This window comes from Sitophilus oryzae, unplaced genomic scaffold (assembly GCF_002938485.1).
Source record: "Sitophilus oryzae breed Bouriz unplaced genomic scaffold, Soryzae_2.0 scaffold_1190_pilon_pilon, whole genome shotgun sequence".
NCBI lineage: Eukaryota > Metazoa > Arthropoda > Insecta > Coleoptera > Curculionidae > Sitophilus > Sitophilus oryzae.
The window spans coordinates 1590418-1614576 of record NW_022145827.1 but is presented as its reverse complement, the minus strand read 5'-3'; the positions used below and the strand labels follow the sequence as shown (position 1 = coordinate 1614576).

At 33.3% G+C, this 24159-nt stretch overlaps 1 protein-coding gene across 1 annotated transcript; it reads left to right on the top strand.

The window, feature by feature from the left end:
* Positions 1–5799: 5799 nt before the first annotated feature.
* LOC115891722 lies at positions 5800–6300 on the top strand. The gene has a single exon (XM_030912260.1). It carries the CDS (start codon positions 5800–5802, stop codon positions 6298–6300), a length of 501 nt encoding a protein of 166 aa, XP_030768120.1.
* The last annotated feature ends 17859 nt before the right edge of the window (positions 6301–24159 follow it).

The window sequence follows — 24159 nt, the reverse complement described above, 5'->3', positions numbered from 1 at the left end:
CTTAACAACACCACCATTAACGTCGTAAAATCTGTAAAATTCTTAGGGCTTGTTGTAGACAATTCTCTGAAATGGGACAAGCAAATCGTCGAAGCTTTGTCGAAAAAATTAAGCTCTGCCTGTTTTGCATTAAGATCTGTTTTTAAGGAGCTTAACTTGTCAGTGGCTAGAATTGTTTGTTGTTGTGGCTGTTTATTTGTTGTTGTGGCTGTTTATTATGCACTTTTTGAGTCGCACCTCAGGTATGCCCTTCCATTCTGGGGTACGTGTTGTGCGACTCAATTTGACCGCATTTTCAAGCTCCAGAAGAGAGCTGTTCGATATTCACTGGGACTAAACAGCGGAACTCATTGCCAGGACTTTTTTAAAAAATTAAAGATATTAACTCTTCCTTCCTTATTTATATTTGAATCCGTTTGCCTAATACGTAAGCATGTATCAGCTTCTCAAGAATGGTCATCTCACACTTATCCACACAGGAATGCGGAGCAAGATCCTTATCTACCTACCCCACGCTCAGGGTTAGTTAAAAGTTCAATATTATACAACTCGAAAATTCTTTCTTAACTCTCTTCTTCATTTCGCAAAGCATTGAATTCTTATTTACTAGACAAGGCTTCCTACGCCGTAAATGACTTATATTTTGATAATCGAATTTGATCTTGTAACACTGGTCTAATGTTTGCTATTGCTATATTTACCAATGACATCGAAATAAATTTAGGTAGAGGTCATTGATATTTACTACAAACTAACTAAATATTTTTGAATATTATTTTTATTCTTTTATTCTTTGACATTGTAAACATTCATAAATGTTTAATTTTAACAATAAGACTGAAAATGTTATTTGTATAATGTTTTGTATTCTCTTTTGTTTGTTTGTTTGTTTACCTTGTTTGTTTAATTTGTTTGTTTAGTTTACCTTTGTCTACAAATTGTAAAATTTTTTGACAATAAGGGATTTATTTATTTATTTATTACTTAGTACAAAAAGTTAACAAACTTTTGTTCTTTTCCACTAGTTATACTTCAAAATTTAATAATAATAATTAATAATTTAAATACTTAAAAAGTTGTGTCATTTTGGCCTTTGATTGGCTAGAAATAAATTTTTTATTGTTTTAAAATTTATAAGCTAATTATTCTATAAATACAAGTGACTATTTTAATTGTATATTTTTAGACATTGTGAACGATCGTAAACTAAAAAGTATAAAGTGTAATTGAAACCCCTAATTTATTCCACTAATTTTGAGGTTCTGAATGAAAGCTTAATAACAAATTACAAATAACTGTAAATTTAAACTATCTTTACAGTGGTACAACAACTTTAGCAAAAATGTAACATTTGTCTTAAATGATTTTATTCTTGCATAATCTCCAACCATTATCATGTAATATCTTCATTAATTTTTAAGTTACATAACAAATAATTAAAGACTATTAACGTGGATTCGTAGTATGTATACGGGTACTTCAATTTAAAATTTATTTTATATCGGTATACTCTATAATTTTGTAACTCAGTAATAAAATACGAAATGTGCTTTTTATGAGTTTAACAGCATGTGGTTCGATTCGAAATACAATAAAAAATTTATTGGACATCAATTTTAAAAAATGTTGTTTTCTAGGTTCAGTAAATAATATAAGCCATAAATAAAAAATTGTAGCCATAAAAATGGTTCAAAGCTTTACTAAGCATACTTGATATAAAAAAAAATTACACACTTTAATTTTTCTGGATAATTTCCTATAGGTGTAAAGATTCTCGTCTTTCTGCTTATATTCTCTGTAGTGTCGGATATTGCATAGCCATATTACTAAAAACCCTATGAACTAAATAATTAGTTCATTGATTTTTTAATATTAAAGAACTGTCTTATGCCGAAAACACTGCGACCTGTAAGTGAGTTTAAGGTGTCCCCAAAAAAAGTGACACATCAAAGTTGTGTTTTTTTTTCTAATGGAACACCCTATATATTAATTGATTATCGGATTCTATGAAAAAAATAAAGGTGAGTTTTATTAAAGAAGCATATACTTAAAATCTAAGAATTTTGACATATTTCACATTTTGTGAAAATGAAGAGTAGATTTTAAATTTCGATAACAGTTACCTAAATTTTAGTTGACCTTGTATAGCCAGATATTTAATTACAGTAACCGTTGTATGTTAAACTAAATTGAAAATTGACCCGAAAAGTTATACAGGGTGAGACAAAATTAATATGGAACATTAGTCACTTTTAAAAGCAAGTTACTCCTTGATTTTAAATGGAACACCCAGTATATTATTTCGGTGTTCAATGGAGAATTTATATATCTTCAAAATATTATTAAGGTTGCCTACCCTTCAGACAAAGATTTTCCTAAATATTTTAATTTTTATGATTTTTTGTCAGTAGATCTTTATTATTTGAAAAAATCTGGGGGGCTGTGATATACCTTTTGATAATTTAACAAAAATTAAAGATTGTAGAGTAAAATACTCAACGGTAATAAAAAGATACACGTTTAAAACATATTTTAATTATTACACAATTAAAACTAGATAATATAAATCTATAATTATGTGACAAAAATTAGCTAGATGAAATCAAATGCTCAAATGCTTCCTTTCCTGTTATCTGCATAAATTGATTGTCTTTTCAAATGGATCATTTCATTTTAAAAGGCATTATGTGGAGTTCTACCTCGAAAAGCAGCTACAATAATTTCTCTCATTTTGACGACAATGGTTGGTCGAGTTTTTTAAACACTGTCTTTAACATATCCCCATAAAAAAACAGACTTGCCTACCAATTAAAAGCATTATTATCAAAAATGTACATTTAATTTTTGTTTAGAATATAATTTGTTTGCGTGTTGCTAAACGACAGTTTGCGATATTGTGGTTATTCTGTCATTGATTAATAGACGTAAACAGACGTCATTTAACAGTAGAGGAAGCAAATCAAGCCATTGGGTTGCTTCTTGGCGGTGCGCGACAGGTCCATGTGGCTGGTCGATTTAAAGTCACCTAAAGTGTAATTTCTAGACTTAAAAACCGATTTAATGAGACTGGACTGTCATGGAGAGGCATAGGGAGGGTAGACCAAGGTCGACAAATGCTAGAGAGGATCGAAGCTTAATGAGAGGAGCTAGGATGGATCCTGCAAGAAACTACACGTAGCTCAGCCAGGACCTTTTGGCCGCCAGCAGAATACGTATTACCCCTCGGACCGGACGGTCTTAAATCGATTAAAAAAAGCAGGTTTACATTGCTATAGGCCTATAAGACGCCCTCCTTGATCCTCCAATGATGTCAGCATAAATTTCATCTGTCATTGTACCTTCACAGACATACAATTCCGTTCGGCCTCCGTAGAATTCCACCCCAGACCATTACACCTCTAACTCCAAAGCGATGCCCTTCTTGAACATATCGGTCGTTAAGTCTTTTATTTCTTAGTCTCCACACACGAACTGTACGTTTGTCAGTACGAAGACAAAAGCGGCTGTCATCGCTGAACATCGCAGTACGCCACTCATCATTCCAGATAGGTCTTCCATTACACCAGAGCAAACGTTGAGCTTTAAAATCTCAACCTGACTCTCGCAGTCAACGGAAAGCGTCTTATAGGCCTATAGCAATGTAAACCTGCTTTTTTTAATCGATGTAAGACCGTCCGAGGGGTAATACGTACTCTGCTGATAGCCAAAAGGTCCTGGCTGAGCAACGTGTAGTTTCTTGCAGGATCCATCCTATCTGTTCTCAGTAAGCTTGGGCCCTCCCTAGCATTTGTCGACCTTGGTCGATCCTCCCTATGTGTCTCCATGACAGATCCAGTCTCATTAAATCGGCTTTTAAGCCTAGAAATTATATTTTAGGTGACTTAAAAAATAAATCGATCAGCCACATCGATCTGTCGCGCACCGCCAAGAACCAACCCAATGGTTTGATTTGCTTCCTCTATTGTTAAATGGCGTCTGTTCATATTATCGATGAGATAATAACCACAACACGCAAACAAGTTCTATTCTAAAGAAAAATTAAATGTACATTTTGGATGATAATGCTTTTTATTCGTTTGGGTACAATTTTTTATGTTTACAAACAGTATTTTTTTAAACACAAACGACACGTATTAATAGTTATAACACATTTTTTCCGAAAATTTTTCTTTTTCTGAAAAACACAATATGTTTTCGCTAGTAAGAAAAATTTTCAGAAAACTAGCAACTTTTTTCGATTAGTTTATTTCGTTTATACTCGAGATCACTTAATTCGATTTGACTACTGCGATGACCGTTTTTTATTAATATCTTTGTTAGTTTACTGCAGCCGAGCATCTAAATTAAGACTTGCTGAAGTAATATCGGTAATAAGCCGGCGAAGACTAGTTCTTTTAAATTTGCATATAGTGTACACACTCACGCTATAACTTCGAAACAAGAAAAAAACTCAAGTTAGGTACTCGAGGACTTTTATGGACATATATTTTCAGTTTTTAGGTAGACTCGCCGAAGAGAAAATTAGTACGTTCATTCGCATGACGATAAATAATTATCAGAAACCCACTGAGAGAGCAACTAGTTTAATACAAAAAAACTGTTTGATTTAAGATCACTTAAAAGGAACGTATAATTTTTTAGATGTTTTACTCGATAACTACGCAACATGATAAAAAGTATCTTTGGACTCATTATCTTTCGGTATAAAATAACATTGTAGGGAATATTTTATTAAAGTTACTATTTATTAAGTATCTATTTTTAATCGCCCCAGTGGGCTATGTCCAGAGAGGTCATGTAATCAGTGAATGGATAGCAGCTAACGGCCTGATTATCGCAAACAAAGGCGAAAAACCTACTTTTCAGCGGCAGTCATATCACTCAATCTTGGATCTGACAATTTCTACAGAAAACGTCAATATTATAAACTGGGAAGTCAGTGAAAGGGAAACTCTCAGCGGTCATAACTACGTATTGTTTGAAATTGAGGGCACTCAAACCATAAAAAATCGTAATGACATTTATAAAAAATGGCAGCATAGGAAAATAGACCAGAATAAATTACGAGAAGCCATGAATGATATAGATCTGAGTGCCAATGCCACCACGTTAAAAGGTTTCTATTTTAACTTAAATAAAATTTGTGACAAATCGATGCCAAAGAAAAAACCCTGTAAGAGAGGTCCTCCTGCTTACTGGTGGAGCGAAGAAATAGCCAATCTCCGCACTACCTGTATTAAGAGAAGACGCGCTTATACTAGGCGGTGCTCTGCTGATCTGATTATACGTAATAGGCTGTGGGAGGAATATCTGGAAACTAAGAAGATACTCAGAGACTCCATAAAAGAGGCGAAAAGACAGAAGTGGAAAGCATTATGTGACACAATAAACTGTGATATTTTTGGAAACGGGTACAAAATTGCTATGAAGTGCATAAATGGGTTTCCTTCTAAATCAAAGCTGAGCGTTGAAGCAATGGCAGAGGAAGCTAAAAAACTATTCCCTGTTCATCCAAACGTGATATTTAACTGTAATATTAGAGATAGTTTTGTAGATTTTAGTGTAAATGAATTGAAACAAGCCTGTGATAAATTAAAAAAACGGAAAAGCCCCTGGACCTGGAAACGTGCCTGTCGAAATACTTAAGCAATTAATAGACAAAAAACCAGAGTATATTTTGAAGGTTTATAATCGCCTAGCAAGAGACTTGCTTTTTCCTCCCGAGTGAAAGAAAGCCGCACTGGTACTGATTCCTAAAAACTCTAACTCAGAAGATGGATCACCCGCATACCGACCGATATGTCTTTTAGATATAGAAGGAAACTATATGAACACCTTATCCTTATTAGACTAAATGAAGAACTTGATCGAATAGGAACTCTTTCAGCGCGCCAATATGGTTTTCGAAAAGGTAGACAAACAATACATGCGATCGAACATGTACTTCTTATTGCCAGACAAGCAGCAGATTATGCACCAAATAATAGAAAATTATGTGCAGTAATTACTCTAGATGTGCAAAATGCGTTCAACAGTGCTTCGTGGCAGATCATTCTGGACGAAATGCAAAAATGGGGTATAAGTTCGTCTCTGACTAACATGGTGGCATCTTATCTCTCTGAAAGGACAATTTTAATTGAAGACGATACTGCTAAAAGGCACATTAACGTAACCAGTGGAGTGCCACAGGTGTCAGCTCTAGGTGTCAGTGCTTGGCCCAACACTATGGAATATCCAGTACAACGACCTACTGGAAACGGCAATGCCCGAAGGAGTAACACTAATCGGCTTTGCCGATGACGTAGCGATGGTGGTAACGGCCAAAAACGAAAAGACACTTACGAGTGTTGCTAATGCAGGGCTACAAAGAGTGGCTAACTGGATCGAGCGCAAAGGTTTAAAACTAGCACCGAACAAAACTGAAGCGGTTTTATTAACCACCAAGAGGAAACTCTCTCATATAACATTTGAGCTTCTCGGTTCTCGGTACAATTTCACCAAAGAATGCAATAAGATATCTTGGAGTTTGGCTTGTTTCAAAGCTTATATTCGGCGAGCATATAAATCAAGTTATACGAAAGGCGGAACGAACTTTGACCGCACTGGGTAGGGGGATGCCTAATATAGGAGGGCCACTTGCTTCCAAACGTAGAATCCTAGCCTGTGTAGCACACTCTCAACTGTTATATGCTCCCCCAGTGTGGCACTTCGCAATATCAAAGGGATATATAAGGCAAAAACTTAAAGCTATACACCGTAAACTGAACCTCAAGATCTGCAGTGCATATAGAACCATCTCCGCTGAAGCATTAAATGTCATATCCAGGGTGCCGCCTATTCACCTACTTGTAGAGGAGAGAAGAGAGAGATACAAAGGGACATCAAAACTGGAGGCAAGAAGCATACTGATGACTGAATGGCAAAAGGAGTGGGATCTAGATAGATATGGTAGATGGACACATGATCTCATACCAGACATTAATATCTGGTTAGACAGAAGCTTTGGAGAGACGGACTATTTCCTAACTCAGGCATTGACAGGGCACGGATGCTTTAACAACTATTTGCATAAAAGGGAGAGATCCACCTCAAATTTGTGTATATATTGCAAGGAAGTTGACAGTGTCGAACACACACTATTCATCTGCAATGAATGGAAGCAGTTTAGAGAGTCATTCCAACGGGACAGTGGTGGACAAGTCTTTAATGCCAAAAATATGATGCAAGGGCTACTAAGTGGTGAAACGTCATGGAAAATTACATATAGATGCATTCGAGAAATAATAGAAACCAAAGGAAATAGAATGCGGGGCCTAACCGCATAGACAGCCTTCCAGCTGAAGTAATGCGCAAGCGGTTTCCAGCTGGATAGAGCGATGGAATGCGAGGAGGGTTTTTTTAGTCGGTAGGAATCCGACACTACCCAACGGTGTCTTATGCAAGATTTCTCCCCTCCTCCTCAAAAAAAAAATCTATTTTTAATCATAAATGTATGTAGTAACTACCTATCACAATATACAGGGTGGCGCCTCTCACATGACGCGTATGCCCCTAATAAGTAGACCAGGAGGCAGTGAAATTGTTGTCTACTGATTTTTCCAGTGGGTGAATATACCGGGTGCGTCTCAAAAGTGGCTCACCCCTATAACTTTTTTATTTTTTCAGGTAAAAAAACGAGATTTGGTATGTTAGTACATGACATAAATTAGGATTGATTGTCGTATTCAATTGTTTTCGGTCACTTCCTGTTTCACCGGAAATGACTACAACTTTTGATTTTTAAATTGCACCCTCGGTATTTTTTTACTTTATTCGATAGAAAATGACATTCTGAATCGAATGACATATCATATGTCAACTTTTGACGTATTCGTTCAAAAACAAATTGCATTTTAAATTTCAGGCTAGAGTGCCATGGCTGTGTTAAAAACACTAATCAAGGAGCCTTGGAAAAATAGATTCGATCGTCTAATGTTTTTAGTGTCTTGTCCTGGTCGGTTCAATAATTCCCAAATCATATTATTATTCATATCCCAATGTTTTCAAATGGAACGAGGGTGGCTCATGAGCATATTTGGAAAAAGCATTTTTTACGAATAATTTGGTACCACACACTTGGTATTTCGAGTCAAATTGTCGTTATGAACCGCATGTTATAATTTAAAATAAACCATATGCAAAAATGTCAAAAGTTAACATATGATGTGTCATTCTATTCAGAGCGTCATTTTCTATCGAATATATAGTAAAAAATTCCGAGAGTTAAGTTGTAGAAAATTAAAAACCATTTAAAAATCTAACGTTGTAGTGATTTCCGGTACAACAGGAAGTGACTGAAAACAATTGAATACGTCAATCAATCTTAATTTATGTCATATACTAACATACCAAATCTCGTTTTTTTACCTGAAAAAATAAAAAAGTTATAGGGCTGAGCCACTTTTGAGACGCACCCGGTATAACAGGTTATTCAGATGGTGACATTAAATGACAATTTGTGAGTCTGGCTAAAATTTCACTATATATTTTAGAATGCGTTTTTGTAAAAATGTCAATAATAAGAAAGATTATAATTAGAGTTAATATATATAACATATGTATAACATGTCGACAAATTTGAACGTGTGTTTGTCAACGTGTATAAATTGAGCTCGTCAAAATTATCATCGATTGTCATTGCCCAGTTACTCTTTGACGCCGTTTTTTCGATCATACGGTATTTTAATTAGTAGAATATGTTGCCATGCAATTATATTTTTATATCAAACTCGACAGTTGCTCTAAAAATCTATAATTTATAAAGTTATAAACTAAAAAGATTCAATATTCTGAAAGAAAGTGCAGTTTTTCAATGAAAAATCCCCTAATTTTTCTAAAACATCCCTATTTTAGATATTTCCATGATTTCTTTATAAAATTATTCAAGAATAACCCATACAATCAAATTTTCCATAATAACCCCTTTTATTACCTATTCCAAAAACATTTATTTACAGTAACAATCTTTTCATTGAAATGTACGTTTTATAATTAAAAATCGCCAATCACATATGTCTGTTCTAACATCATATCAATAATAAATTCAATCTAAAGTTGTCAATCGGTCCCAGCACACTACAAAATAACAGCAAATCTGTCAGTTGCGAAGAAATACCCGGGCAAAAGACGCTTGACAAACCATTTTCGCACTTTTTCGTCGTATTTTCGCGGAAATAATAGTACTCGTGTGTGTGTTTTTATAATTTAATCATCCTAGAGGCCTGTTAAGTGTTTTAAAAGGGTAAGTTTATCAAAATCTTTGTTTATTTGCGTTATTTTGCCAATTTTTTGTCGAATTTTTTAACCTAAACGACGACGCGTCAAAGCTGGAAAGACAGATTTTTTTCATGGCAAGCGCGATCTAATTTCAAACCGCCGCGCCGCGCCGCATGTCCTCGATCGAAGATTTCGATGCAGCGTGAGACGGAAAGCCGCCTACTAGCGTAGGTTTGGGCAAACTTACTGGCATTCTTTACGATTGCGTCTAAAAATTATCGGAAGTAATTACCCAAGTGCATCAAAATTACCGATAATTTTTCATGAAGGCATGTCTAAAAACTGCATGAGTTTATATTCATATTTTGCCATAAGATATAAACGAATGCTGTTTTTGTTTATTGACAACATGCTTAAATAAAAAATTATCAGGTTAATTTTGAAGCACGAGTGTAATTCGATAGAATATTTTCCGAATAAAAAACATGAAAATACAAGTGAAAATACATAGATTTTTTAAAAACATTTATTTGAACATATTAAAAAAATCTATTTAAAAACGAAGCAATAAGATGAAACGGAACTTATAATATTAGAAATTAAAAATTACATGAAGAATTGCAGTGAAAAGCACAGTTATAAAAATTATTATGTTTAGATTCCGTTGCGGTACTGGAAGATGCTGAATTTAAAGATGCTACATTTTTTTTGAATTGAAATTAAAAGAATTTATAGTAGGTACAAAAACACATTAGTACTATTATTAGAACTTGTAGCAGTTTCATTGTCTCTTATTTTTTCTACCAAATTTGCATGATGTTCATCATCGTGTTGAAGGTAACGTTTAATTGATTTCGGGTTTGCGTGCCTAATTATTTTGACCATTGTGTTCTCCTCAACCCCCTTCTTTGCTAGTATCGACACAACTGTTGCATGTAGCAAATGATTAGTAATTTTTACTTTCTCCGTAGCCAAACCTGATTTTTTCGCTTTAACAGACATTCATTGTGCAATCGAATTTTTCCCAACAAGAAGGTTCTTGAACCATTTACACATTTTCCAGGAAGGATTTATAGTTAAAAACAATATTGGAACATTAATTAATTTTCTTTTTTCCATAAATTTTTTGAATAGCCTTACTGGACATATATCCGGTTGACCTCTATTTATGACCAGCCATTTTGACGGAGCACCAGTTTTATCTCCTCCTTTAGTGGTTTTATCGAAGATCGGGTTGCAATACGACCGGTGGGTTATCCTATATTATCAATATCATATTTAAAATAGGAAACAAAACATTTTCCTCCCTCTCCTCCTCGCCAGGGCCTATTTTTCATATGGTCGGGCCCTAAGGCCCAAGCAAAAATTCGAGCCCTCTCATAAATTCAAAAATTCTCTTGTTAGTTTGGATTAAAAAAATAAAACAATTATTTTTATTTTTTAATAATTTAGAAAAATAAATAAACATTATTATTTTCAACAAAATAAATAATAAAAAAATTATATCAATCTAAAGCTTATTTTATTTAATTCTATTTTCCGTATCAGAGGTAACTGTTTTTTTTTCTCTGCTATGTAAATTTACATTTGAAATTATGAATATTTTACAACCTTTAACGGGCCCCTCAGACCAACGGGCCCAAGACCTGGGCCTTATGGGCCTTATGGTAAAATAGGCCCTGCTCCTCGCCATGCCAATTCGTAGGATAATACAAAAAATATTTTTTTTTGCGAACCATAGGGACATTCTTCATTACAATTTCGTACCATCAATTTGAATTCTTCGTATCTGAGTGCCTTAAAGCTTTCTTTTTCTATTAAAGGGTCCATCTGCAATTCCTTCCTTTTAGCACTTTTTGCCTCCCGGGATATTTTAAATACGGTGTCAGTAAAAGGATTAAATTTAATATTATATTCTTTTTGGTATTTTTCCATTAATAGCTTGGCTGTTACATTCCAAATAGTTTTTACCGTAAAATCCTTATAGTCTTGGCCGTTTTTCCTCAAAACTTTGCCGAAAATTACCGGCTTCATATGGGATTTTTTGTACATGAGTGAAATATTCGATGTAACGGTTAAGATACAGGACGCAGTTTAATGTAATTTTGTCCATTTTGCCTATCAGATTAGACATAATTAATTCTGAGGGGAAATTTATTTATAATAATTAAGAGACTGAGTATTTTTTTATTGATTTTTATTCTTTAGGTGAGTGGAAGCTTAACTATTTTATTAACTATGTTTACAAGATTAATATCCATAAAATTATTATTATTATCGAAAAATAATAAAAATATAGAGGTTCATAAAAAGGTGGGTGGTAGAAGAAAACGGAAGCTATACAGGGTGCTACAAATTCGAGATACGAGCAATGGTATCTCGGAAACAATAATAGATATACAAAGATGGTTAAATTGAGGCAAAGTTGCGCATTGGTATGTTCACCAAGACGCCATCCAAAAAGATTTAAAAATTTTAAGGATTGCAGAGTTTTTTGAAAAAAAAATGTTTTTTTTTGAAAATTAATTTTATTTTTTCCTGTCGTTACTTTTTAGAAAAAAAAAACGAATTGCACATTCTCATAGCTTTAGCCTCAACTTTATTAGGCCAACGTAATTTTTTTAAATATGTACCTGCATTTTTTATTTCAGCCTTTGAAAGAACTGGGTCTCCTGAGTACAATGATATTATGCCACACTTAATGCTTTTTTTTGTACCTTAACCTTAACAACAACAAATCTGTTTAATTATTATTTAAAATAATTTCTAATAAATTATTTAATCTGATTATATTCATGGCAACAATATTGATCAGCCCTAATTAATTATTGATTGAGAACATTGAATAAGGAAAATCGAGCCAATTGATAGATTCAAATAAATATCCAGGTCAGTAATTTAAAGGTATTATTTTTAACTATTTTTATTGTGAATTTGAAATCCCAGTGTACGATTTAATAATATGCATAATATTAATCGTAGTTATTATAAATATAAACTAGTTTCTAATGCTTTACATGTTCGAAAAGGTTACGACCAGAGGCGCAACTAGACATATACTTTTAGGGGGGCTCAAGTCTTTTGGGGGGGCTTAGGTCCATAGCTTAGGTCACTATAAATATGAGATTCATGTGAGGTTAAAACCAATTTTATATGACACGCCCTGGCCATGTGGGTGGGCTAAGCCCCCCCCCCCTGCCCGCCCTAGTTGCGCCTCTGGTTACGACCCTTCCTATTGCACAAATTTATTATTTGTTCAATTTTATTATAGCTCTTTGAACATATCTTCTTCTTATACTTCCGAAAGCATTTTGTACTCTTTATTGTAAATGTTGAAAAACATTGATTTCACTTTTACAAACGACGTCAAGTAATGCCCCCCCCCCCTCTTAGCCCCTTGGCGACAGGTCCAGGAATCTTGCTGGCCATTATACTGCTCTTCCATTTTCCAATCCATCTTCTGGGGAAATTATTGTATTGTTTATATTATATTATATTTATATTATTTATCTTATATTATTTTTTATTGCTATTTATTAAATCAAATTTCCGTATTCAATGTTTTAACCTACGTCATTGTTAAGTTTGGAGGCTTATCTCAATATTGAGCCGGCCTTAGTTTAAATTAATTGTGTTCAAATGCCCGAAACAAAAACAAAGTATAAAGTGTGGCATATCGTTGTACTCAGGAGACCGAGTTCTTTCGAAAACTGAAATAAAAAATGCAGGTCCGTGATTAAAAAAATTAAGTTGGCCTCTGTATCTCACAAATTATCAGCTAATTTGAAAATCTAAAAATTCTATCAGATAGCCCTAATAAAGTGGCTTGGTGGCTCGAATGTGCAATTAGTTTTTTGATTTTCTAAAGAGTAACGACAAAAAAAAATAAAATTGATTTTCAAAAAAATCCGTTTTTTTCCAAAAAACTCAGCAATCCTTGAATTTTTTTAAAACTTTTTTGATGGCATCTTGGTGAGCATCCCAAAGTGTAATTTTGCCTCAATTTTACCATGTTCGTATCTGTTACGGTTACCGAGATACCAATGTTTGTACCTCGAATTTGTAGCACCCTGTATTTGGTTTCATGACGTCGTTTTACATATATACATATAATAAGAATCAGCAGAAATGGCATCAGGGCTCAAGATTTTTTTTCTGCAGACTAGTGTTATACAGGGTTGTTCACTACATACGACACGGAGTATTGTAGCTAAACGATTTGATTTTTAAAAATTGTAACTTTTGGGTTCGTTGAAGTACTATTAGAGCTAAAATTTAAAAATATTTTTACAAGATACAGTGTCCCAAATAAATTAAAAATATCAAAGTTGTATTTTTTTAAGTGGAACAGCCTGTATATTATTACATTTTTAGTTTCTACGATTAAAATAAAGGTAAATTTGATTAAGGTTTATCATACTTAGACCTAGCCGTTTTTGAAATATTTTCGATTTTGTAAAATTGCAGTAAAAATTTTAAGGCTTTATTTCTCCAAGAGTATCAAAGTTTTTATTATTAAATTTTTCTGAAGTTTCTTTATTGATGAGATATTTTGTTGCAATAATAAAAATAATACTATCTCATTCAGAATGTCTAAAAATTTATTTTAAATAATTTCTAGCTTTAAACGGTAATAACTTGTTTAATCTAAATGGAACACCCTGTATATTTTAGAAGAATCAGATGCACAATTTAATTGCCTATCAAATTGTTTTATACCATTTTTTTCCTATCCCTTCAAGTTTTAGTAGAAAATGCATTTTCTTATAATTTAGAACTCATTTATCAATATACCTATGGAATATTGACATTTTAGATTGTTTTTAAAGCAACAAATGTTCAAAATGTACAGGGTTAAAAACGATAATACTACTAGCCCATTTGTATACAAAAAGAAAACTATTTAGATCTTTATAAGAGTATACCTACCATTAATTAAATATACCACCATTATTTCCGCTCAAACATGATTTAATTACATACTTAATTGTATTGTCTTAGTTAATAAATCATTGTACAGGGTGGGTCAAATTTGACGCTTTTAAATGGAAACACCCTTTTCTATAGGAGATAGACGAAAACTAATAACGGTGTCTGGAGCTCAATTTTTATTAAAAACATGATGGTGAAAACTGCACATCAATATCTGTTACCGTTTCGGAGTTACGGGATGTTTTTCAAAAATGTGCATTTTTAACAAATCGCTGTAACTTTTTTACTATGGAAAATTTTGTGTTTCTATAAAAACATTTCCAAAGCACCTTTTTACGGGAAAACATATTTTTCCAGCAAGACGACGCACCGCTTCTGAATGCTGAAGTTATCAACAAATTTTTGCAGCCAATTTGAAGAATAATTGAATAGCTAACCAAGATCCCAGCCGTTGGCCGTCGAGGCCGCCTGACTTAGTGCCCATGGATCTAATCCTATGGATATATTTGCGGAAGAATAAAGGTTCCTTATTCTTCCGTATAATCTAGACAAGAATTAGAAATACTTAGCAGTTATGAGAGGGTATCTTTCACCCCTACTGAGTTAATGAATTCTGAAATGTTCAAAAAGAAATGTTCAAAAACTGCCCCGTCTGTCCATAACAGAAGACGGTCGATATGTCGAACACATGTAGCAAAATATCATGTCTTGGTTTGCTATTTATTTTTATGTATTGGTTAAATATATTTTAAATAGTTATAAAATTCTGCATCTCTCATAGCAAATATTATTTTCGTTTTAATTGATTCTCACAGCTAGAATTTTTTGCATTACAGTCGGTGTATTTTTATATACTCTATATCTCGAAGAGGAATCGAGCAAAATATCAAGTGTGTTATATTTTTGGAAAGGTAATTTTAAATTCTTTTCAATAAATTAAAAATATACAGGGTGTCCCTTAAAAAAATCAAATTTTCTGTTGATAATTCCTAACTTATTAATTTTAGAAAAATTATACTTAAATCATTAAATTCTACGTAAAAAGGTGCTTTGGAAATGTTTTCATAAAACTACAAAATTTCCCATAGCAAAAAAGTTACAGCGATTTGTTAAAAATGCATATTTTTGAAAAACACCCCGTAACTCCGAAACGGTAATAGATATCGATATGCGGTTTTCACAATCATGTTTTTGACAAAAATTGAGCTCCAGACACCGATATTAGTTTTTGTCTATCTCCTATAGAAAAGGGTGTTTCCATTTAAAAGCGTCGAATTTGACCCACCCTGTACATAAGTGTGGATTTAAATCAGAAATCAATATAATAATATGTTATGAAAATGAAAGTCTCTGTTGTTATAAATAAGCATTCGTCAAAAAATGAAATAAAATTTTTCAGGTGTTCCTTTTTACCATACTGTCTAATACACATACAAAATTCAGTGTTTTAGTATTTGAAGCAATTATCATTAATCAACGCAAACAGTCAATTAATGTAGTTTGAATACTCGAATCATATTAATTGGTCCTCTTTAACAAATGTTTAAACAGTTTTTTATTTTTTAATGAACTAAACGAACTATATCGACAATATCAGTATCTGGTACTCTTTAAAAATTTATTACATCTTTAATAATAATCTAAAATGTCAATATTCCATGGGTATATTGATAAACGAAGTCTAAATTATAAGAAAATGCATTTTCGATGAAAACTTGAAAAGATAGGTAAAAAATGGTGTAATACAATTTGATAGACAATTAAATTGTGCATCTGATTTTAATAAAATATACAGGGTGTTCCACTTAAATTAGGCAAGTTATTGCCGTTTGAAGTTAGTAATTATTTAAAATAAATTTTTAGACTCTCTGTATAAGGTAGTATAATTTTTATTATTGCAACACAAAATTTAGTAAATAGAAATACTTCAGTGCAAAATTTGGTTTTAAAAACTTAAATACGCCTAGAGAAATGAAGCATTAAAATTATTAATGTATTTTGACAAAAATCTAAATATTTCAAAAACGGTAAGATTAAAATGCGGTAAACCTTAATCGAATTTACCTTTTTTATTTTAATAGTAGAAAGTAAAAATGTAATAATATACAGGGTGTTCCATTTAAAAAAATACAACTTTGATATTTTTAATTTATTTGGGACACTCCGTATCTTTTAAAAATAATTTTAAATTGTAGCTCTGATAGTCCTTCAATGAACCCAAAACTTACAATTTGCAAAAATCTAATCGTTTAGGTATAATACTCCGTGTCGTATATGGTGAACAACCCTGTATTTTAGGCGTCAAACTAAATGATGAAAATTAATATTTTGTACAAAAAAATATCAAGTCTTAAGACCAAGAATATAGAAAACAATTAATATTTATCATCTACCTTGCAGGATTTTTTCAAACGGAACATGTTAGAGGAATAATGTAATATCTTATTAATATTGGCTTTCGCTCGTGTCACAAGTTGTTTCATCCTGTTTTACCAGTCGCTATTAAGAATCTGAGAAATTTACAAATAAAAGTGTGGCTGTAAACAACTTGCTTCATGAGTTTTTTAAATCGGGTAAAACTTTTTAATAATTAAGGTAAGCAGGTTTTTAATGTGCAACTGCCACCGATAGTTATTATGAATATATTATTTTTGCTATTACTGAAATTAAGTAAGCTAAAAAATGCGGCGTTGTAGTCGGTCATAATGTAATTTGTATTAAATCGAATATGATTACTATTATTATTATTATACAGGGTTATTCACCTCATTCGACGCGGAGTACTGTAGCCAAATGATTTTTAGAAATTGTTGGATCGTTGGAGGGAGGACCGTTAAAGCTATAATTTAAAATTATTTTTAAAAGGTACAGAGTGTCCCAAATAAAAAAAAAATATCAAATTTGTATTTTTTTAAATGGAACACCCTGTATATTATTAGATTTTTAGTTTCTACGATTAAAATAAAGGTAAATTTAATTAAAGGTTTACCGCACTTTAATATTATCGTTTTTGAAATATTTATCATTTTGTGAATATACTGGGTGCGTCTCAAAAGTGGCTCACCCCTATAACTTTTTATTTTTTCGGTTAAAAAAACGAGATTTGGTATGTTAGTATATAACATAAATTCGGATTGATTGACGTATTCAATTGTTTTCGGTCACTTCCTGTTTCACCGGAAATGACTACAACTTTTGATTTTTAAATTACACACCCGGTATTTTTTTACTTTATTCGATAGAAAATGTCACTCTGAATAGAATGACACATCATATGTCAACTTTTTACATTTTCTCATATGGTTTATTTGAAATTATAACTTGCGGTTGGTAACGAAAATTTGACTCGAAATACTAAGTGTGTGGTATCAAATTATTCGTAAAAAACAGCTTTTTCCAAATATGCTAATGAGCCACCCTCGTTCCATTTGAAAAAATTGAGATATGATTAAAAATACGATTTGACCATATTCTAACCTGCCAGGACAAGATAAAAACATTAGACGATCAAATCTATTTTTCCAAGACTCCTTGATGAAGAATTAGTGTTTTTAACATAGCCATGGCACTCTAGATTGAATTTTAAAATACAATTTTTTATTAAGCGAGAATGTCAATAGTTGACATATGATATGTCATTCTATTTAGAATGTCATTTTCTATCGAATAAAGTAAAAAAATAACGAGGTTGCCATTTAAAAATCAGAAGTTGTAGTCATTTCCGGTGACACAGGAAGTAACCAAAAACAATTGAATACACCAATCAATCCTAATTTATGTCATATACTAACATACCAAATCTCGTTCTTTTATCTGAAAAAATAAAAAAGTTATTGGGGGTGAGCCACTTTTGAGATGCACCCGGTATAGAGTAACAATTTTACTTAATGCTTCATTTCTCTATAGGCGTATATAAGTTTTTAAAACCATATCTTATACTGAAGTTTTTCTATTTACTAGATTTTGTGTGGCAATAATAAAAATAATATTACTTTATACAGAATATCTAAAAATTTAATTAAAATAATTTAACTACTGCACTGAAGAAAAGGATCTCAGTCGGAATGAATATGACTTTGACCCAAAAGATTGGGGCTTTTCAACAGGGCCAAGAACGACGTTTCTTTACCCAAAGCATTAACTATCTTTTCATATGCTTTAAAAAAATACTTTAGAGTTTAGAGAATAGAAAAATCTACCTGTCCAAAGTATTTCACTCTTGACCCAAAATGAATATGCAAAGAAGTTTTTGCTACAAGAACAATAGTCTCTTTGATTCATGCAAAAATTCTTGATTGAAAAGGGACATTTCTTGATTAAAGAGACACTTTTCTTAAACCAATAGCGAATACTACTGACTCAACTAAAATTTATTTTGATCTAAGAGAAGGGTATACATCATATACAGGCATATTACGAGGTATATTATTTTCTGATAAATTTAGGTTTTCCTGGTCTGTAGTAAGTAAAGTGATATTATTTTCCTCGATAGTAGTTATTTCTGCTTCTTCACTCCGTGGTATTTTTGGGGTCTACAAATTACAAAAAAATGTTACATCACGATTAATCAAAGTAAAGCAAATAAATTATTAAAATTATAAGCTTCGGTCACATTTTGAATTTTTTAATACGACGACTTGAAATTCTAAAATCTTTGTAATTATTTGCATAAAAAAATCGATACCTATATTCTTATTCTATCTATGGTCACGCATGCATTATCTAAACAGGTGCATTAGGTAAATGTCTCTTACCTTCAAATATAGCAAATAAATGCTCTAATTTCCATTTTTTCAGAAACTCCTTTAAAGAATCCATATATCCTAAAATTTGTCCATAAAAAATGACAAATGCATGTTAATAACGATCACTAATTTGTTATACGATATGCGTTTAAAAAGCAAATTATGCAAAATTCCAAGTGGAAAATTCCAAGCAATAAAACCCGTGCGTACTATGATGTGCGACCTATGAAATGCGACGTACGACTGATCGGACTGCCGACTGATTTTATATACCATCCTTCGTCATCGTCTTTGCCTGTCGTTATTTTTCATCAAAAGAGTATTTAGCTATTGGAAAAATGACCATGTTTCTTGAATGAAGCACTTCCTAGAGTATTTTTCTTATTATCTTAAAACAAAGTAACTTGCACTTGGTTGAATGAAAACAGATTCAAGACAAATTTTCGAATTTTTCAAGAGAACCAGTTTTCTTGAGTTAAGAGAGTTTTTCTTCAGGCAAAATATTTTCTTTTACGCTAAAATAAATTCTCTTGCCACTAATTTTTTTTTCCAAGAAAGATGACGACTTTAGTTCAAGTCTATCTTTTTTATCAGTGCGGTTAAAATATGTTATAGCGTCACGCTGAACTTACTTATGACAGTTTATACAAATTTTAGGCTCAGTTATTGTTTTCCGTGATCTATAAATGAACTTTATGGGTTTAAGAAAAAAATTTCTCCTATGTCTAACACTGTGTATTCCATAATAAGGGTTTTGTGTCTTAAAGGTACAGGCACAGGTACGGCATTGTTTTAACACTATTCTTACTAAATATCAGTTATTATTAGTATTCGAGTAACAGTTCCTTTTGTGTCAACACAATGCCTATTTTGTGTTATAGTACACATTATTCCTTTTTTAAGCCAGCATAGACACCATAGTGGTGACGCAATTTTTATTTTTGTGTGCTATTTGACGCAAAAGAAGAGCCTGGGAACGTAACAACGACGTCACCTAGAATTCCCTCGAGGGAATAAAATGCTTCCTCGGATGAGTTGTACAAAGTGTCCAATCTGCTCTAGTATTTTCGGACGACGACTTTTCTGAAATAAAAAAAAGTTCTTTTTAATTGTGATTTTTTTCACGAAGAGATCATCTCTTCAGAATTAAAATCGCACTAAATATAGATATAGACATTGCGACGCGGCGCGTAAGAAAGCCGGCTCCTCGTCTGGTGAGACGACCGACGTCGGAGCAGATCCGCGCAGTGCGAACGCCCTTTTAATGAAGAGATGGCGCTGGTGCGGCCGTCGCCGTCGTCCGAAAGAAAAGTAAAAGTGGCGGCGCATTCCGGTCGCATTCCTCGATCGCGAATCTGCATGCTATTAGCGCGCGTACGGACAAAAACCATTTAATTGAAAGCCTGACGGAGGCACCAGTCTCTCCTCCGCGCCCTCTCTCGCGCATAAATTACGAAATTATGAGAAGTTGCAGCATTCGGCGTCATTAGTGGACGTTAGTCGCGGCGGTCTCGATGCGCCGTAAACGATTATTATTTTATTTTTACGCCGGCGCGGACGTGTGGTGGTAGTCGGTACCAAGAATAACCCAGCCCCGACTGATCGATGCTGTTCGTATTTACGGTTTTTTGCTTTATTTCGTCCGATTTATCCTCGGTATTTTTCATTTCTAATTTACCCGATCGATTACCACCTTTGTTTCTCCATTCCGAAAGAAGGTTATATTAAATTACTCTCTTTTGTCTTACACTGCAGTAAAGGCTGAACTCAAGTACGCATAATAGTAGGTGTCATCACTGGAAACTGCCCCACGGGGGTAAACCTCGTGAGATGGAAGATTTCCAACGACGACTACTGCAGAGAATGCGGAGAGGAAGAAGAAACCATAGAGCACCTGTTGTGCCACTGTCCGGCACTGGAATACAGACGGACGCTTTAAAACTTTAGGGCAAGGCTTTTTGGAGGGACAGAAGCTAACATCAGCGATATCGGGAACTTTGCAAAGGGCTGTAAGTGCTTTAACGCAAAGAAGGAATGAGAGGAAGGTTTGGTACAACAATAACAGGAGTATTGCAATGGCCTCCGAGTGAGGGATCACACATGATTCCAAACCCCAGCAACCTAACCTAAAGGCTGAACTCAAATGGAATATAGACCTTACAGAACAGTACTTATTCTTAGCATTTACTGATATAGCCGCAACAAGTGGTCGAAAGATGAGGTTTCCCACAAGGAACCTTGTTGGAAAAACGTAAATTTAAAGTATCCGTTTTTATAGCAAACATTATTAGCATCTTTAACAATCCCATTGCAAAATTTATAAATTTTTACAATATGGCAATCACTAATGAAGCGTACCACACAATGCTGGCGTCATTAGTGGACAACCTGACGCTTGACTGTACTCAACTCTCTCATAAGTAAATGCCTTGCTCTAGTATATAAGCTCAGCAGTTTCAGAATTTATATTATTTCGCACCTGATAATGGTGAGGGATACATCTTACCGAAATTCTTTTAGTATCAAGTATGATGTATTAGTAAAGTACAGTACGTCTATCCGGTCTGCAGCTACGGGGTATCCGTGAGGTGGGAAACGATATTCTCTAGATGTTTGTGGTAAAAAATTAGACGACGCGTCCCCCAAGTAGCCAATGAATAGAGTGGGTGGAGTGTTTTGCTGTGACATATTCGTCAAGTCCTTGTGTACTCTTCCCCGCTTCTATTTAGGTAGCGATTTATAGAATATATTGCTCTTTATTTAAATGTTTTTTTTGTTTGTTGTTAGGCAACTTAACAAACAATTTTTTAAAGACAATTAAATTATTATCATCCTATTTAATAAAGGTGCCCGGTGGCGTAGAGGTACAGGCTCTAGTCTACCAATCTCAAGGTAGTGGGTTCGAATCCCGCACCCGGCATTTCATCAGCCGACTATTTTTATTAAAATAAAAATAGTTTGGGTACCTAGGTCGACTCAGCCTAAATGAGTACTTGGGATTCACAATCCTGAGGTAATAATAGGCGGTTGAAGTGTAGTGCTAGCCAAATTACCTTCTTTGTATACCGAACAACATGGCAAGGCAAGCTGTACCTGGCTACTCCCAAGGCGTTAAATGCTATATACGGGAGCTATTATTATATTATTATCATCCTATTTAATAATATCAAACTAGCAAGCAACAGTGATGGTGCCTTTTTAAAAGGGATCTTTAGTTCATTAATTAACGGTCTGCGTTTCTGAAAAAAAAACGTTGCAAAGGAAATACAAAGCTTTTAAAGGGATTTCCTTACCGGATAGACGATGGCAACTGGAGGAAAAAATCTGTCGGTGCAATCGATTACTCGCTAGATAATTTCTGCGAAAAACTAAATCGATTTTGGGGAATCCACTTGATAAATAAGACAATAGCAGATCGGAGTGTACCCAATAACCCGCAATGGCAAATTAAAAGGCGAAGGGCGACGGAAGGTTAAGCCGCAAATGTCAACGGGAATTTAACTGCAGAAAAAAATACCGTAATATTTCGTAGAAACTGCGTTCGTCTTAATTAACAGTATTTTTCATAGATAGTAAGTCTGTCTAAAAGATATCAAGTAAATTTGTAATCAACAAAGTATGGACAAAGTGCTTAGGATGATTCAAAGAGGCGTAACGTCATCACTAGTGGGAATTCACTTTTATGATTTTCAGTACCTACTACCTGGAGTCGTATATGGACACCTGAGAGGCCAGCATTCTTTTAATGATTTTGTCTGTTTTACTATTTTTTTTATTTATTTTACTCTCAGAGTTACTCTCTTTGATCTACTGTTCTGGCTGTATGTTTATAGATGTATAAAAGCGACGGGTAGAGCTGCCAACAAAAAAAACAAAACAGATACCAAAAATAATAAAAGAAATAATAAAAACAGTAAAACAGACACCAAAAGGAGTAAAGCTGGTATATATAATGTGGTTCAAACTGTATTCTGAAAACTTCGGCGCCTGCTGATAAAAATATGTAAAAAAGTTCGTATAAATGTATGTTCCAAGATGTTTAGTTTTGGAGATACAGGGTGTAGAAATTTCATTTTTATTTCGATTTTTTCCGAATCATTTCTGAATTAACGTCAATATTTGGATGGAAATTGGTGTCGGGGAGTTTTTTGACATGAGAAATTTGATTTTGATATCAATATGATGACTCCTACTTGTAGGGGGCGTCACCTACATGTAAATAAATAAATAAATAAATAAATGCCTTTATTGTCAAAAAAATTTTCAATTTGTAGACAAAGGTAAACTAACAAACAAAGTAAAAGAAACAAGGTACACAAACAAACAAATAAAAGATAATACAAAACATTATACAAATAATATTGTCAGTCTTATTGTTTAAAATAAACATTTATAAATGTTTACAATGTCAAAGAACAAAAGAATAAAAATAATATTCAAAAATATTTAGTTAGTTTATAGTAAAATATCAATGACCTCTAAATAAATTTATTTCGATGTCATTAGTAAATATAGCAATAGCAAACATTAGGCCAGTGTTTACAGGATCAAATTCGATTTTCAAAATATAATTCATTTACGGCGTAGAAAGCCTTGCCTAGTAAATAAGAGTTCAATGCTTTGCGAAATGAAAAAAATGATGTTATGGATTTGATTTCAAATGGCAGATGATTGTGCATTTTTTTCGAGTTGTATAATATTGAACTTTTAACTAACTCTGAGCGTGGGGTAGGTAGATAAAGATCTTGCTCCGCGTTCCTGAGTGGATAAGTGTGAGATGGCCTTTCTTGAGAAGCTGATACATGTTTACGTATTAGGCAAACGGATTCAAATATAAATAAGGAAGGAAGAGTCAATATTTTTAATTCTTTAAAAAAGTCCCTGCAATGAGTTCTGCTGTTTAGTCCCAGTGAATATCGAACAGCTCTCTTCTGGAGCCTGAAAATGTGAAACAAATTGAGTCGCACAACACGTACGCCAGAATGGAAGGGCATACCTGAGGTGCGACTCAAAAAGTGCATGATAAACAGTTCTAGCCACTGACAAGTTAAGCTTTAGAAACAGACCTTAATGCAAAACAGGCAGAGCTCAATTTTTTTTCGACAAAGCTTCGATATGTATGTCCCATTTCAGAGAATTGTCCACAACAAGCCCTAAGAATTTTACAGATTTTACGACGTCAATGGTGGTGTTGTTAAGTACAAAAGGCTGCAACGAGTTTTTATAC